Source organism: Mytilus californianus, unplaced genomic scaffold (genome assembly GCF_021869535.1).
Source record: "Mytilus californianus isolate M0D057914Y unplaced genomic scaffold, xbMytCali1.0.p SCAF_15, whole genome shotgun sequence".
Classification (NCBI taxonomy): Eukaryota; Metazoa; Mollusca; class Bivalvia; order Mytilida; family Mytilidae; genus Mytilus; species Mytilus californianus.
This window is the reverse complement of record NW_026262637.1, coordinates 29,330,686-29,347,146: the sequence shown is the minus strand read 5'-3', so window position 1 is coordinate 29,347,146 and position 16,461 is coordinate 29,330,686. Positions and strand designations below refer to the sequence as shown.

The following is a 16,461-nucleotide window of genomic DNA, read 5'->3' as shown; positions in this document are numbered from 1 at the left end:
TTTTTTAAAAGTGAATGACTTATAATAAGTCAATGGTATTTGGTATGCAGTTGTATTAGCATTGGCACATCTCATTCCATGGAGATTGTTTAGCAATGTACCTTCAGTCATGGTTCATCGACTTTGAATATTTGCATAACTTACATGTTAAAGTATTGCTATTTTCAACATTTGCATTATCAAAATTACAAAAAGGCGAGACATATCTCTGTGATAACAGTTTATGATGAACTTGAAGTCCAATCAACTTGAAACTTAGTACACATGTTCCCTATGATATGTTCTTTCTAATTTTAATGCCAAATTAGAGTTTTGATCCCAATTTCACGTTCCACTGAACATAAAAAATGATTGTGCGAGTGGTGCATCCGTGTACTATTGACACATTCTTGTTTGTAAATTAAATCAACACATTGACAGAAATATAATTTTGCATGCTTATGTTTGCTGTAAGACTGAGACTGGTTCTGATTCTGTTAGACATCAAATTCAATAAATAAAAGGCTTCCAAATATGTCCTTGACATGCTTTTGTTACTTGCTGTCAAAGACTTTAGTATAAATGTATAATTTATAGTATTACTACCTAAAGTACAAGGACAATAATTTTGAATGCTGCTAATTTGCTGTGATGTGACTGAGTATATAATGTCTTGCTTTTACAGTTGTTTTGATGTCCTGTACCTATTCTCCTTATATATATATATATTATATGTAATGCAAGTGGTCAATACCACTTAATCATTATTTTTACTTTAATTACATTGAAGTTTTTAAATACTTTTGTCCAAAAAGGATATTATTTTATCTTAAGTTTTAAAAAAATTACAGTTAGTTTTTATTTTTCAAGACCAAGGTATTGAATAGTTTGAAAATATACAGATTAATTGCGACTTATCAATGAAGTTCAACATAATCAGAAGGACTAGTTTGAAACTTGTCTATTTTTCTTTTCCCATGATTCATTCAGTTTAAGCAGAATTGGCCTAAGATATCTATAGCATGGCAGACATGTTAAAAATATCTTCAACACTATTGCCTGTTTCCCATAGGATGTGGCATGAAACTATTATATAGATCATAACAAAATATTTTCATTTATTTATATTTCGTCTTTATATCAGATGTAAAATTATCAACTCCTTTAAGGTAGATGGGGTGTCTAAATTATAATCCATAGAATTTTTTAATAATTTGCCAAAATGTAGTTTATATCATGCTTTTTTGGAAAAAATAATAAAAAGAATGGGTCACGGGGCTTATTTTCACGCTACAGGTTGTGCAAAATTGACAGATTTTGTATAGATAATGCATGGAAAACGCAATTTTCTGCCATAAAACGAAAACTGCACCATAGAATTTTGAGATAAAACATGAGAAGATAGCTCTAATATTATACTTTCAGATAAGAAAAAGAAAAAATGGGGTCACCGGGCCCGTTTTCTTGCTACATAATAAAATATATAAATTCCTAACACATTCTATTGTAAAAGTAACAATATTTGAATTATCTGCCCTTACATTTGAGTTGCCTCCCCTTATGTGGCAAAGTTAGAAAAAATTGAATCAAACAAAAGTATTCTGTTTTTTGTAAAATACAACCATAAATATAATTAAACATGTCATTTTCTATATTAAAATGTAAATTCTTACACATGAATTACCCACTACTCTCAAAATTTGCACATTTTATTAAAGGTCTAGACCGATTATTTTCTGGTATTTCAAAATCCAAGATGGAGGAAGACACCCTATCTACCTTAATATCATTTAGAACTTGAAAAATTGTCTCCATTATTATTGTCATGCCAGGCAATGCTTTAACTTAGGTTATGGTTGTGTCATAAATTAACTCTTAATGAATTTTGTGAAGCTTTTTGCAGTAATTAGGTTTAGTTAATATTAATTGGCACATATCAAATGAAAATCTAACAAGATTCTACCTGTTCAAAACAGAATTGTCAAAACTTTAATAAAATATCTTCAGGTCTGAAATATATTTTTAGGTTTTGATCTGAAAATAAAAAAATAGATTATGTCAAATCACAGAGTCCTACTACAGTGTCGAGTATTTTATGAGTATTAAGGGATGTTCTCTGGCATTTTTTAATATCCAAGTTTATAAAGGGAGATAATTCAAATATTACCTCTTTGATCTGATATTGAAATAATCAAACAATGAATTTACTCTATTACCTAACAAGATGGAAATTTTACCTACAGTATTTGAATAAATCTATTTTTTATGGATTTTTTATCTTTCATAACATTATGTTATTCAGTATTAAAGACTGTTTTGTATTATATTGTTTACTTTTTAAATATAACAATAAAGCTATTATCTTTCAATTTTTCTTCATCACTGAATAATTATGGTGATTTTAAAAGATTTTCAAATGAAATTTGTTTTTTTTTTGTAAAAAAAAACCTGTAATCCGTGTGTGAACAGATATGGAAAGAAATTTATATTTGCTGACAAAGATTTATGGATATTTAGTCCTCAAACTTTTGGCATTGACTGTACCTGATGAAGGTCATTTCAGAAAGATGTTTTCATATAACGTTAACATCAAAGTAAAAATCAAAATATTATATAATGCAATGATGTAACACAAACAACTTCAGTCAGTACAGAAAACTTAATATGAACATTCTCTTTCATCCCAAAGAAGTATTATGCTAATTTTGATTGGTTCTGATAAGTTTCTGCTAGGCTTTATTATGACAACAGTGGCTAGACACTTGTTCCAGATTCATAGTGAAGATAAAGATGTTTATCAATTTAACATTGTTTTTATTACATCATTTAAGAAAAAGAACTAGGAATTCTAAAGTAAATTTATTCTGCTTTTTTTTTAATGATGATTTTCTAAAACTTCATTCCGTTAATGTTTATTAAAGTTCTCTCCCTTTCAAGTTTAGTAAAGTTGTCTCCCCTAGGTCACTTTATAGAGTTAACCCTGTAGCCCTTGGTACACTTGAACCAAATTGTTTAACCATTTATAATTTAAACAAGGGCCTTTTTTAATGTCCATTGCATGTATGCAAATAATAAATAGTTGTTTTGAACAAAATGACATATAAGTTTGAGGCGACATAGGTAAAAGTTGTGAACTGTATTTTTTAAAGACATAATTTTCAATTGTATGATTCATAATTGACCAACATTATTTTAATAGTATATCGTCATGATCATACTACATGTATCACTTGAAAAGAAAATTTTACTTTTAAAATTTACCTTCATATAGACACTTTCTGAAAGACAAAATATACTATTTTGAATGCTTCTAGATATTAAATTATCAATATTAAACTTAAATTACAATTTACTTGCATTTTGTTGTCCAATTAATAAATTGAAGCAGAATTTTCCAAATGAAGGAATCCTATACCCAAATTGAATTGAATATTATAAAATCTTATTTAATTGATTCAAATGTGTTTTAAAAAAATCCATTTAGAAGTAGTTTAAGGCTATTTTTATAAAAACTGTTGATCTCCACAATACATAGGAATTAAATGGCTTATTATAGACGAATTATTAATAATTTAATTGTTCATTGGAATTTTAAATATTAAAATTGTAATGTCATCATAACCATATATTTCGCAGCTGTTCCTACAAGAATTTGGAATAATTTATAAATAATTGAGAGAGACATAATTTAGTAGTGAAGTTAACCCCATGGCGTAATGAACCATGAAAAGGAAATAAGACAAATTCACTTTTTTTGTTTTTGTTTTGGTCTAATGATAAAAAGTTTGGTACAGGTAAAATTGGCCATGCATCAAAACCTTTGCACACCTATGAAGTTACCTAAGGAATTTGATGTTATTTAATTATGGGTTGTTGCAGGTAAGCTTTCTCATTCATATCTTAATAAGTCATTCATAATATCAAATTTTCCAATTAAATAATTAAGCTGATTTCATATTTAAAAGTGAAATTCTCTGATTTGAAAAAAAAACAAACAGCAGTTTTTTGCAATTTTATATGCATTAGCAATAAATAATTACAAATTAAATTTAAAAAAAAGTAACTGTTTATTAAACAATGATATTTTATTCAAAACTGTTTTCAACAATTTAAGATTTGATTAATGAACCGCTCCCTGCATTACTCATCGCTTAAAAGTAACTTTTTTTTGTAAGTAAATAAAGATTACAAGATGGAAAGTTTTTATTTGATCCACATAGGAATTTTCCCATGAAGTCAATATTGATCTTTCCTTGTAATGCAATGAGAATGTTAATTTCATGATCTGTTAAACTTATGTTTATATCAATTGTCAAATAAGAAATGTTTTCATCCATATTTCATTTTGACTTTAATATGATTTTTCTTGAATTACTCATTCCCCCTACAGCATGTTTAGATTTTAAGTTTTTTTCTGTCAGTCTGACAAGGATAAAATCAGTGCATGATTTAATACTTTTTTGTGTCATCAAATAGGCATGCCGAGAAAAATCGGGATGATGAAGATGTCGGAAGGTTAGATGGCATTAGTTACCTTGTTGTTCTTGGAATCCTTGTTTTGTCCCATTTGCAGCATGGGCTACTGAAACAAAACCTTGAAAAATCTTCTAAGTCCTTGAATAGTGGAAAAAACAATATATTACTGTGGGCCTATTGTTAACATGGACCCTAGGGCTCTTGAGCTGTGGAATGAGATTGACCTTATGTATGTCGTTACTGGTTGTTTATTTATGTTAGGCTTCAAACCAATGACAGTCTGATCTCCAGACTTTTGTACATCTAATCCTTACTTAAGCTTAATACAAATGTAGATACTATACTGTAGCTTTAGAAGGTCACATTAGCAAAATGTTTTTCAAAATTTGTTATTGGATATTTAATTTTTCTTACCAATTTTGGATGTACTATACTCCCTCTGGAGAAGAAATAATCCACAAAATAAGATTCCCTCACCTCACCTAGTTTAGATTGAATGAGGTTGGTATGCTTGACATCCAGTGACAAATATTTCATGTTGTGAACTGTTTGAACAATGAATAAAAATGTAGATTCTGCTCAGTTGGTTGATGAAGTAATAGAATGGGTACTTTGAATAGCAATAGGAGCAGACGTCATGCCTTTCAACAGACCACATATGGTCCCCCATAAGAGTTATTACAAGGGTTCTATAAGGTGCAAAATTTATGCCCCTCTCCCAACATGGAACTTAGATTTAATTTCCCAAGATGTGACTGCATTATATAAATTCTGTACAACCAATTAGACAACCTCCTCTATATGGTTACTTCCTGTTGGAGGAAGAAGTCCTGGTATTATCATTTCCATACCCAAGTAACACTTGCTGTAAGTTGTTAAGAAACCCAGGTTTACTATTAATTGAGATTTTTAAAATGAATATCTGTCACATAAAAAACTATGTGATCACTACAAATACCAAGTTTAAGTAGAACAATTGTCAGATCTATTCAGAATCAGTATCCAATAAGTTAACTGCAGTATAATGTCAAAATAGAATTAAAATTAAGGGTCATTTTAAGGATGCTTATATGTATGGCCTTCTTAAGCAATTTGGATGGTGTTAACGTTCTATACCATATTTTCTTATTTGAATATACATCTGATTTTTGACTTGACTAACATCTTCACTTTAGTATCTATGATATTTAGTGAATTAACTATCTAGCAGTCAGGGGCGTTACTTAAACAAGTTATTTTTTTAAGTTACTTATATAAGTAATTTTTGTTTTTAAAAATAATAAAATTACTTAATAGAGTTATTTTAAATTTCAATAGAAGCATAGACTAAATGTAGTTTTCATGAATTTTTACATCATTTTATATCATAAAATAAAGAATTTATTAGATTTGAGAGGAGTATAGAGATAAAGGGTTACTTTAAAAATAATGACAAAAATATTACTTGAATAAGTTATTTTATACATTTTTGAAAAAAATAGTAATAACACTTATTGAAGGAACATATGTAATTGATTTTGGTTACAAGTTATAAATAACTTCAAGTCTTAATTAATTCACAAGTATCTATCTATTTATATCAGTCTACCTTCAAGATTTTGGAGGAAAATGATAATTTAATAGTCCCATGAGACCAATCTTTGACCCAGAAGCGTCAGTATGAAAGATAAGTGCGTCAGAAAGTTAATTAGTGTTTCAGAAGGATTAGATTTTATATTTCATGGGAAAAATAACCAGATGACTGTGAAAATTTGTTAAAGCTACTAAAATCTGTATAATTGGACACCTATACAAATAATATTCAGAAAAGTTACTTATATAAGTAATATTTAAAATAGCCTCGTTTTCAACATTACTTGTATAGGTAATTTTAATTGTTACTTATTTAAGTAATGCCCCTGACTGTCTAGTGTACTAACACAGTTTGACTGATGTAATTTGATTATTATTATTGACTGCAGAACTAAACTATGATGGTTCTCTTGTCTAAAAGTTAACAAAAACAATCTCAGTCCCATGATCACATTTGCTAGTCCTATTGGCAAAGTTGTCCAGGTTCTTTCAATGTTCTGTATTGGACGACCTGGTAAAACTTTTGTAGATAGAATTCCAGAAAGTTGTAAGATAATGGGAACATCAATTTCAATGCAGGCTGACTTCTGAAATTTAACATATTTAGTTCATTGTCAGTTTGTATCTTTAGTCCCAGTCCTTTACATTTTGCTTTACATGTAATGCTTCCTAAAGTTTTGTAATATGTTAATGCTATTGTAACAAAATGATTGGCTCTGTTTGATATGAACATTAACAGTGTTTAAAGAGTTCATTCATACTTTATTAATAATTTTGAACATCTCAAAAATTAATTTCCAAATTATTATATATAAAAAAAGAAGAAAAAATTTTGTAAACATTGTGATTTTTGCAGTTATGCTTATAAGATGAATTTTGTTGAAACTTTTGTCTAAAAAGGACATATATATGAAAATAGAAAATTGATCTGTTCTTAAAATATTCATAATAAAGGTGTTCTATCCTTAGACATGCAATTTAAAGTAGGGTACATGTAGATAGCCATATCTCTCTCTTTTTTGTAGATTTAATAGTACAAATATACTTTATATGTTATATATACAGTTTAAAAAATGATTATTTAGATTATGTATACTGCATGATTGTTGTAATTTAATAAATAGCTGATTATATAGTTTTCCCAGCCATTATTCTGTCTATATTATTTCGCTACAAAAAATGTATGGTATAGTTCATATTATATTTGCACTGTTTAAAAGTCATGGTCAGACCTAGTTTAGGTTTTTAGTATGAATAATACCTCAGAACAGAACATATGTAAAACTGAAATTATATATTAATTTGTTTCAGAAGTTCTGTAACCCGAATGAGTGTAGATCAAAAACAGAATGTTATTTTGAAGAACGTTGAGCAGGAGAGGACCACACTGGAGGCTAATCTGAGTGGAATTAAAAGTTCTTCTAGCTCTGCAAGTGAGGGAGAGAGTTCGGAATCTGACACAGGTAAGTAGTGACCTGAGAAAAGAGGTGGATATTTGATTTTGTGGTTTTACCAAAGTCAGTATACAAGTCTACAGTTATTTGTGCTTTGTTGGGCATTCAAATTCTTGGTTTACATATATTTATAAATCTCTGAAAATTGGTACCCCATGAATAAAAACAAATCCTCAATATGTCAATATTTGAAGGAAATATACAAATGTTAATATATTTATACAAAGACATTTGATTAATCCAATTAAGAATTCTTTCATTCTAATGTGCTACAGAAAAAAATCATAGTAAATAGTTAATGAATGTAACTGTAATTCTTGAATATTCATTTTTTGGAAAAAAATTAATAAAAACAAAACACAAGCTGCTCTAATTCTTCTAGTTTTTCCACATAAGAGAATATATCTTGACTTACCACATTTCAAATTTTAAGTAACAGAATTCATAATAATATAAAAAAAATAAGATGATATGCATAGTTGTATTGGAGTTTACATTTGTCGATATATTGAAATCTTTATCTGGTCAATGATTCCAATCTGTTCTCAAATGGGCATTTAGTTCAGTAATGAAGACATGTTTCTTTTTAAAAGACTTTTACCTATATTGTACTTGATGTTAAATCCAAAATCATTCATAGGACAAGTCTATATGATACACGCCACAATATAATGTAATGTTTTATGTTTGTTACAGAAAAACAGAATGAATTGAACAAGCAGTCAACTGAGGCAAATCAGGTAATAGATATAAGAAGATGTGGTATGAGTGCCAATGAGACAACCCTTCATCCAAGTCAAAATTTATAAAAGTAAACCATTATAGGTCATAGTACGGTCTTCAACACGGAGCCTTGGCTCACACCAAACAGCAAGCTATAAAGGGCCCCAAAAATTACTAGTGTAAAACCATTCAAACGGGAAAACCAACGGTCTAATCTATATAAAAAACGAGAAACACTTATGAACCACATCAACAAACGACAACTACTGAACATCAGATTCCTGACTTAGGACAGGTGCAAACAATTGCAGCGGGTCTAAACGTTTTAATGGTACCAAACCTTCACCCTTATCTGAAACATTAGTGTAACATCACAACATAGAAAAACACACTATAAAATATCAATTGAAATGGCTTAACTCAATCATTTATATATGATTGGACATGGAATAAAGGACCATGTATTAACAGAAATCTGAAGCCAATTTTTCAAATTTGTGTATATAAGTTTTCAGTGGTGAACAAAAGTTAACATACAAAAAAAAGATTCAAATCACATTAAATACATTATTGATTTGTAGAAACTTCAATAAAATGGCAGTAAAAGAAAAAGTAAACCAACTATCAAAAGACAACCTTCTGTTTTACTCAGAATTGGCTTAGATTGTATTTAATGGACTTGAATTCTTTTATGAATTTTTGCTCTACGTTTTCATCGAAAAATAACAAGTGCTTAAGAATGGATACTAAAACTAGAAAACTACATAAAGTCTATTTAAAATGTCACCAAAAAATTACCAAGACACCTCAAGGTTGCATTTCTGTAAATATAGACAATGCAATTTCCCACAGGAACTCCCTTTACGGCTAAAACTATGCCACTTTTACCATGAAGTTTCGTGAAAAATTATATCCTAGAATGGAAAGTTGATATGCACTATTATTTTATTCAAAGGTCATACATAGGGCTGTGCGGCATTTTTTCAACATTTATATGCACCGAATTTCTAAGAGTTTAAACTTATACTTAAGTTCTGTACTTCTACTACCCCTACCTTCACTTTAGGTGACCCTCAGAATTCAAAATTCCCTGCAACCATGTGTAAATATACTGGTTACATACCCAAGTTATGTCTCTATGAGATGAAACATAGAGATCATATCGGGGAACCAGTACGTAAACAAACAAAATATCTGTGAATATTATATATCTCCCCAAAAGAGGCGTGATTTGTGAAACAGCTGTATTTACAAAGTGCAACCTATAATGTTGAAGCCATTTCAATCTACCCAAAACTCTTTATTTTTAAATGATGCAAATTTGAAATACAACTAATACTGTCTGTATATAGTAATGCTTTATTATTTTTGTCACAAAGCATACATATAATTAAATAGCCCTACATACTGGACTTTGCTCTCTGTCAGGATAGAATGAGAATATAGATTTCAGTAAAAAATGAAAACAACACATTATAAATTTAATGCATCCGAAGCCCTTTTCTGGATTTACCTTCATCAGGAAGGCTCAAAGCTGAATATTTGAAAGCCAAGGATATATTAGAACTGAAACAGTTATAGAGTTTTTGACCAAAAAGGACATAAAAAATAGCCAAATCAATCTAAGGTCAACTTTGGCTGAGGGAGTTGAAACCTTAGTTTCTTTAGAATTTCAAAATTTATAAAGACAATTTGAGAAAGTACCAAAGTACTGACTACTGAGCTGATGATACCCTCGGGGACTGATAGTCCACCAGCAGAGGTATAGAGTAAGAATGGATCACTAGACAAGTTTTTATACTCGAACTCCATGAGTGGAGGTATATTACAATCACCATGTCTGTTTTCTATTTGTCCAACAAATATTTCTATTACAATTTTGTCAGGGCTTACTGAACAGAATGCTTTCTTATTAGGTCTGCAGCATGACAGTGATGAGTTGTAAAGTGTGAGCACTTGTTAGATCTGTCAGACACCTACTTCCTGTTTGCCAATTCTTTGAATTACAAGTGGGGTAAATTTAGTAGGACAACACACGCAACATCTTATTCAAGTTTGAAGAGTCCATAAGAATTAAAATGGCATATGAATGGAATTCGATGTGCAGCAGATTCAAAAGTAGCCAAACAACACAAGGCTTGTCACAAGCAAATTAAAAAAAGTATCATCTGAAAGTCACAGTCTTAAACAATGGTAAAATCTCCACACCTTATTATCAAGGTTTAAAATTGTTCTGATTTAGGACAGTATTGTACGTTCAACATTTAAATTACCTGTTGTTTTCAGACAAGAGACAGAGATAAGCCTCCAATAACAGCTGTTGTGGAGATACAGAAACCAGAAATGGGAAAGATAGAAGAAAGTAATGAAAATGAAACTGTCAAAGAGAAGAAGAAGGATGAAGATGTTATAAATGAGGCTGACAAGAAAATTGATACACCAAGGATTGAAGATATTAGTGAAACTAAAGAATCTCTGAAGGTTTGCTTTTTATTTGTTTATTGTGAGTGTAGTTATAGCTCTAGGCCTGTGTATTGTAACATGATTGTGATAAGTTTGGCAGAAATAGAATCAAAAGTACTTTTGATATGCTGCTTTATTTTAGGCAATGTTTGAATGTTTTTGTAGTTTATTTTGTAATTTTTGGTATGCTGTAAACAAGCTATTTTCATGAGTGATTTTTCTCTTAAAGTAAAAAATAACCCAAATAAAGATTGTCACAGATATGTCAATCTCAGATCTTCTTATACATGGATACACCAACAAAATAAGTAAATAATGATAAATAAATATATGCAAAAATGTATTAGCAAAAATAAGTTGGTTTACTGTAAAGAACAGAATAGTAACATAGGAAAGAACACACACAAAAAGACGATATTAAAATTCTAAATTCTATTAAAATCATTCAATTTTATGGAAAATATAAAAAATAATTCTTAAAAGGAAAAAGAAAATGCTGAGAAGGAGGCAAAAGAAAAACAAGAAACTGAGCAGACAGAGAGAAAACCAGATGAAAAATCTGTTCGAAAAGACAAAGAATTTTCTAGATCAAATAGCGTTCCTGCAAAGGAGAAGGAGCCTTTATCCCGAACATATAGTGCTCCAAATAAATCAACAACAGAGGTAGTCCGCATGTTGAGTTCTGTTTATAGCAGCATGTGTACACCTTTCTGTTTTTAACTGACACTAGTTGCTGCATTTTGCATTTGTGCCATTCTAAATTTTAGTTGTGCCAAGATATATTTCATTAGCACCAACTTAAAGGTTAAATGGGATCATCATCACGTAAATAAAGCACCTACACTGTTTGGGTGATGTAACTGCAAACACTTTGACGTCATGTGTACATTTATATATTTTAATATCCTAAAGCAACACTTTTATTAAACTGTTATTATGAAATTTAACCTCTAATGTAAAATTTTATCGCATTTAATGTACATCTGACTTTTGGCCTAAATGAAAATTTTGAATCTTTTCAAATGGTGCAAATGCAATATGCCCCAAAACTGTGGCAAGGTGTCTCACTAATCAATTTGAGATTACTAATTATTGGGAAAATAACTAATTGCTGAAAAGTTTCATTAATAATTGTTTTAAACAATGCACTAATATTTGGCTAGGGGTAGTCATAGATTTATGGAATTAAAATAGTCTAAATTAACAATGAGCAAATGGCTAAACTAATGTGTTCAGCCATGTTTCTGATACCGCTTTGATGTAATATAAAGGCTCTAGCGTAGCAGTCATACATTGGGAACAGGAAGTAAAAATGATTTTCAGGTTTTAAGATCAATTTATTTAAGAACTCAAAATCGAGGAAAAGATAATTTTGATACGGAGAAAGTGCATTTTTAGGAATACAGCATTTTTAAATGTAATGATATTCTTGCTATGTTGAAGCCTTCCTGTACAGATATGAAATCTGTCATTGAAAACCGAGCTTATAAAAAGGAATTTAGGATTAACATCACATTGCATACATAGTTTTAATATTTAACTGTCATATTCAGGAGAAATAACAAGGTTTTCTATGAACTTGAAATAATCGACCACATCAAATTAATATTAAGTGCATCGGTTTAAGATATCACAAAAACTTTTACTTTATAATGTGGATTCATTATTATTCATGGGATACCAAATGTCAAATATTCTACAAGATTACATGCAGATTTCCACCCCAAAAAGATCAAATATACATGAAAATACAATTTTCATCTATCTACTAAAATTGGTATCCATGAAAATAAATTAAACCACAGTATAACAACCAAGGGTAACAATTCTAACATAAGAACATTAATCTAGTAATACCACTTGTGATTAAGCCACTTGGTACCCTGGTAAATTTCCTATCACAGTCACTCGGTACCCCAGTAATATCACTTGTGACACAGGCACTTCCCAGTGTAAAGGTATTCAGCCTAATCACAGACACTTTCTCTAATCTATCCTTACTCATACTGGAGTTACTTCTATCCTTATTAGTCCCCTACCGACGAAGTCGAAGGGGACTTTAGGTTTGCACTCCGTCCGTCTGTCCGTCTGTCCATCTGTCCATCTGTCCGTCTGTTCATCCGTCAGTCTGGCAAATCAGCTTTCCACCCTTTTTTTCTTCGTTCTTGAAGATATTGATTTGATATTAGGTATATAGTTTTATCATGACAAGTTATAGATCAAGTTCGAATTTTGTTCCGGTCTGATGATTTAGTCCAGAGTTATGGACCATAACTCTGGACCATATCTAATGTTAGAGTACTATGTTAAACCATATTTCTGTACAAAGGGAGATAACTCATTTTTTAAAAGACGTTCTTTGTTAAATTATTTGAAGAATTTTTTGACAGGCTTGTTTGTTATTTAGTATAAACTAATTTTCTGAATGCTATACATTGTATATATCAAAAAAAAATTATGAAGAGAAATCCTTTAATTAGATAATAATCTATTTTTATTAATGTATATATTTCAATACATTACATTGTGTAGATAAAAGTTGTTGACATTTTATAGATAAGTTACAAATCTATATTAGTTTGTGACAAATGAAAGAAAAAAATATTTGGAACTATTAATTATATCTGATTATAATTTGAAATAGATATACACTGTATTACATCATATCTAATTCTAGAGAACTATTAATCATATCTAATGTTTTTTTCTTCATGCTTATAAGATATTGATTGATAATTGGTATATAGTTTTTTCATGACAAGTAACAGATCAAGTTCAAATTTTTGTTTCTGCCTAATAATTGTGTGCAGAGTTATGGTCCTTGGACTTGAAAAATTTACTCATGTAATCAGTTTTCAACACTGTTTTTAGTCATGCTTGAAGATATTGACATGATATTTACTTTTTGTTTACACCATGACAAGTTATAGAACAAGTTAGCATTTTGTTCCAGTATAATGAATTTTTACCCGGTAGGGGACTATGTATTGCCATGCAATACTCTCAGAATGCTTTTTCATACTGAAGTTACTTCCAAACTTTGTCTGAACTAAGCGTATGCTACAGTATAATTTTGTATTCATTTAAATACATCATTTATTTTGATACTGATAAGTCCAGTTGCAATTTGATGCCTGTGCATACTCAATCCTCATTGTGTAATTTACTCCGAGTTCAGTATTTTTGATATTTTACTTTTTACTCTTCTATCAGTAAATGAGCTTGTCATAAAACAATTGTAATAAAAATATATTATAATTTATTACATATAATCAGAGCATTTCACTCAACTTTCTAAACTCATTTTACATTGTGTTTTGTCATATAACTCGTATTTTTATGTATCAATCTGATAAAAATCAAATTAAAAAGAAACAGCTCAGCCTTCACCAATCATGAATAATGTTCCTGGGAATTTTTAAGCATAAATTGTAATTTTTAAAGTTATATAAGGTGAAATAGCTTTCAACATTTTTCTGGAAATGGTATTAAACAAGGGGATAAAATTTGCATAGCAAATGTCTGATCTTTTGACTTGTTTTTAAAAATCTGTTGCAGTTAAATTTGAAGTATAAAATGCAATAAAACCACAAAATTTCCTAAAAATGAATACATTTTCTTTTTCAAGTAAATAGAAATAGTGTAAATGCATGTTTAGTTTTGATTTCCGGCATGGGTTTTTTATTGTACATTTTGTTGCATGTTGGTACAGGTCCCCACCATAGTTACACCAACCATAACAGAATCAAAGAATGATACAGAACCACAACCAGACATCCTGTCCTGGCGAACTGGTTTACGTAAAACAGGAAGTACCAGTATGGTTATAGAAAATAACAAAGATGAGGGTGACAAAAATCTCTCTCGTTCTTTATCTAGCCCTCGTATTCCTGTAGAAAGAAATTCAGTTGAAAATGTGAGTGTTGTTTTTAGCAGTAACATCATGGCTTGTACAGCTGTATGCGGTTTGATTAGTCAAGTTTTAAGTGTTTTGTGTATTTATTTTTCGTGTCTTTTGCTGCATATGTTTTTTTTTATTTTTGATTTAGAGAAAAAATGCTTAATAGTTAAAGTTGATAAAGTTTAGAAATTGATTCATTTATGTAAATGAAATTTTTTTTGAAAGTTCAGTCATTTAATGTCATTCCTGACTTGAACTCTAAAATGTCAGTGTTGGGAATTTCTTCTTGATTTTAATACCAGTCAAGGTTAGTAATACTTTGAATTTGTAATGTGATATATGCAAATGATATTGCTAATGTCTTACTGACAAATAGCAAAACAATTTAAATTGATTTCAGTACAAATAAAAATCATATATCAGTTTTGTTGATATTTTTCTCAACTAGTCACAGTATTGACTAGATGAAAACATATCACTGTTATTTCTGAATAAACATAGTTAACTGTTGCACAGTTTGCATATTGATTACAGCATTTTTCAGCAAAAAAATCAGAAACTGAAATTTTAAATACTTCAAACAATTGTGAAAGTGATGTTCACCAAATTATGAGAGCAGTACTTCTGAGTAGATTGAAAAAAAACTTAAAAGTTGAAAGGTGAACGAGAAGGAAAATCAGTGGATTATGTATTAGCTATACCACTGAGAGCATTAGTCAGATGGGGTATATGGTTAATGCAAAGTTATAGCTTCAGTAATTATGAAATCTTTCCATGAATTTAACTAATTTTGGGATAAAGAATGATAAATGCAGAATATCCAATTACATTTAATAACATAAAGGTGGAAATGGTGATGTTGATAATGATCCTTATCCAAGTTATTAAAATCAAGATCACAGTGAATTTTGAAAAAAAGACAAACTTAGAGCTCTTTTCTAAATGCTTGTAGTTTAAAGTTTTGGTTGACTTGCTTGCTTTGTTTGTATAAATGTTTGCTCAAGCATTGTAATTAAGATTGACATCTGCAATCAATAGATAGGTGGGGCTTCAGCTTGTATACATTGTACTTAAATGTTATTGGATGTTAAGCAAGCTGAAGCCCCGCCTATCTATTGATTGCAGATCTCAATGTTAATTACAATGCTTAAGCAAACATTTATACAAACAAAGCAAGCAAGTCAACCAAACCTTTAAACTACAAGCATTAGGAAAAGAGCTCTAATTAGTCAAGTAACAGACACAGATAATGCTTGTTTTTCGGATTCTTTCTGTTCTTTAGGAATACTGTCTACACTATCAGCCACACTCTATTATACATTATAATATGAAACATACAGCTTCAATAGCAAACTTTTATTGTGTCTCATATTGTAAATTTTGTATTTTCAGGATAAAGTTCAATTACGCAGAACAACAGATACTCAGGATCATAAACCATTGGACAGGTATGTTACCATTATGTGTGTACTCTCATGTGTTAAACTCTTATCACTTTTCAACAAGCATGAGTTGTATCCCATTGAATAAGAGAAGGTGTTTATTCTTTAATTTCTGCAGAGAAATTATTGAATTGTAGAAATTTCTGTCTGGCATATACCGTTGTCGCTAACCTCATTTTCATAGTTTAGCGAATGCATGTTAAAGGGGTTTACTCTTTGCAAAAATAATTCGGATAGACTTTGTAAGATGTAACACCACCAAATCTGGCCCGGTTAAAAAAGAACATACTGGAAAGTTGTACATATTTTTTTTTAAATCGTTCCTATGCATAGGTGTAAATATCAAACTTTGTAGGTTATACTTTGGTAATTTAGGTATCAAATGAAAGGTGAAGGACTAGTGATCCTTGTAGAACACATTTTGACTGATAATTTTGAATAATACAAAAAT

The 16,461-nt window shown here is 29.8% G+C and overlaps 1 protein-coding gene across 12 annotated transcripts in view; it reads left to right on the top strand.

The window, feature by feature from the left end:
- LOC127725825 (protein phosphatase 1 regulatory subunit 12A-like) overlaps positions 1-16,461 on the top strand; it is an 85,135-nt gene that overhangs the window by 23,918 nt on the left and 44,756 nt on the right. For 9 of the 12 annotated variants that reach the window (XM_052233123.1, XM_052233120.1, XM_052233129.1 and 6 more), the window contains 6 exons: positions 7,339-7,490; positions 8,178-8,221; positions 10,491-10,685; positions 11,151-11,330; positions 14,380-14,583; positions 15,961-16,016. In XM_052233123.1, the coding sequence (XP_052089083.1) occupies positions 7,339-7,490; positions 8,178-8,221; positions 10,491-10,685; positions 11,151-11,330; positions 14,380-14,583; positions 15,961-16,016 (831 nt within the window). The remainder of the gene's footprint in view (positions 1-7,338; positions 7,491-8,177; positions 8,222-10,490; positions 10,686-11,150; positions 11,331-14,379; positions 14,584-15,960; positions 16,017-16,461) is intronic. The other 3 variants (XM_052233125.1, XM_052233119.1, XM_052233127.1) reach the window with 2 other exon arrangements.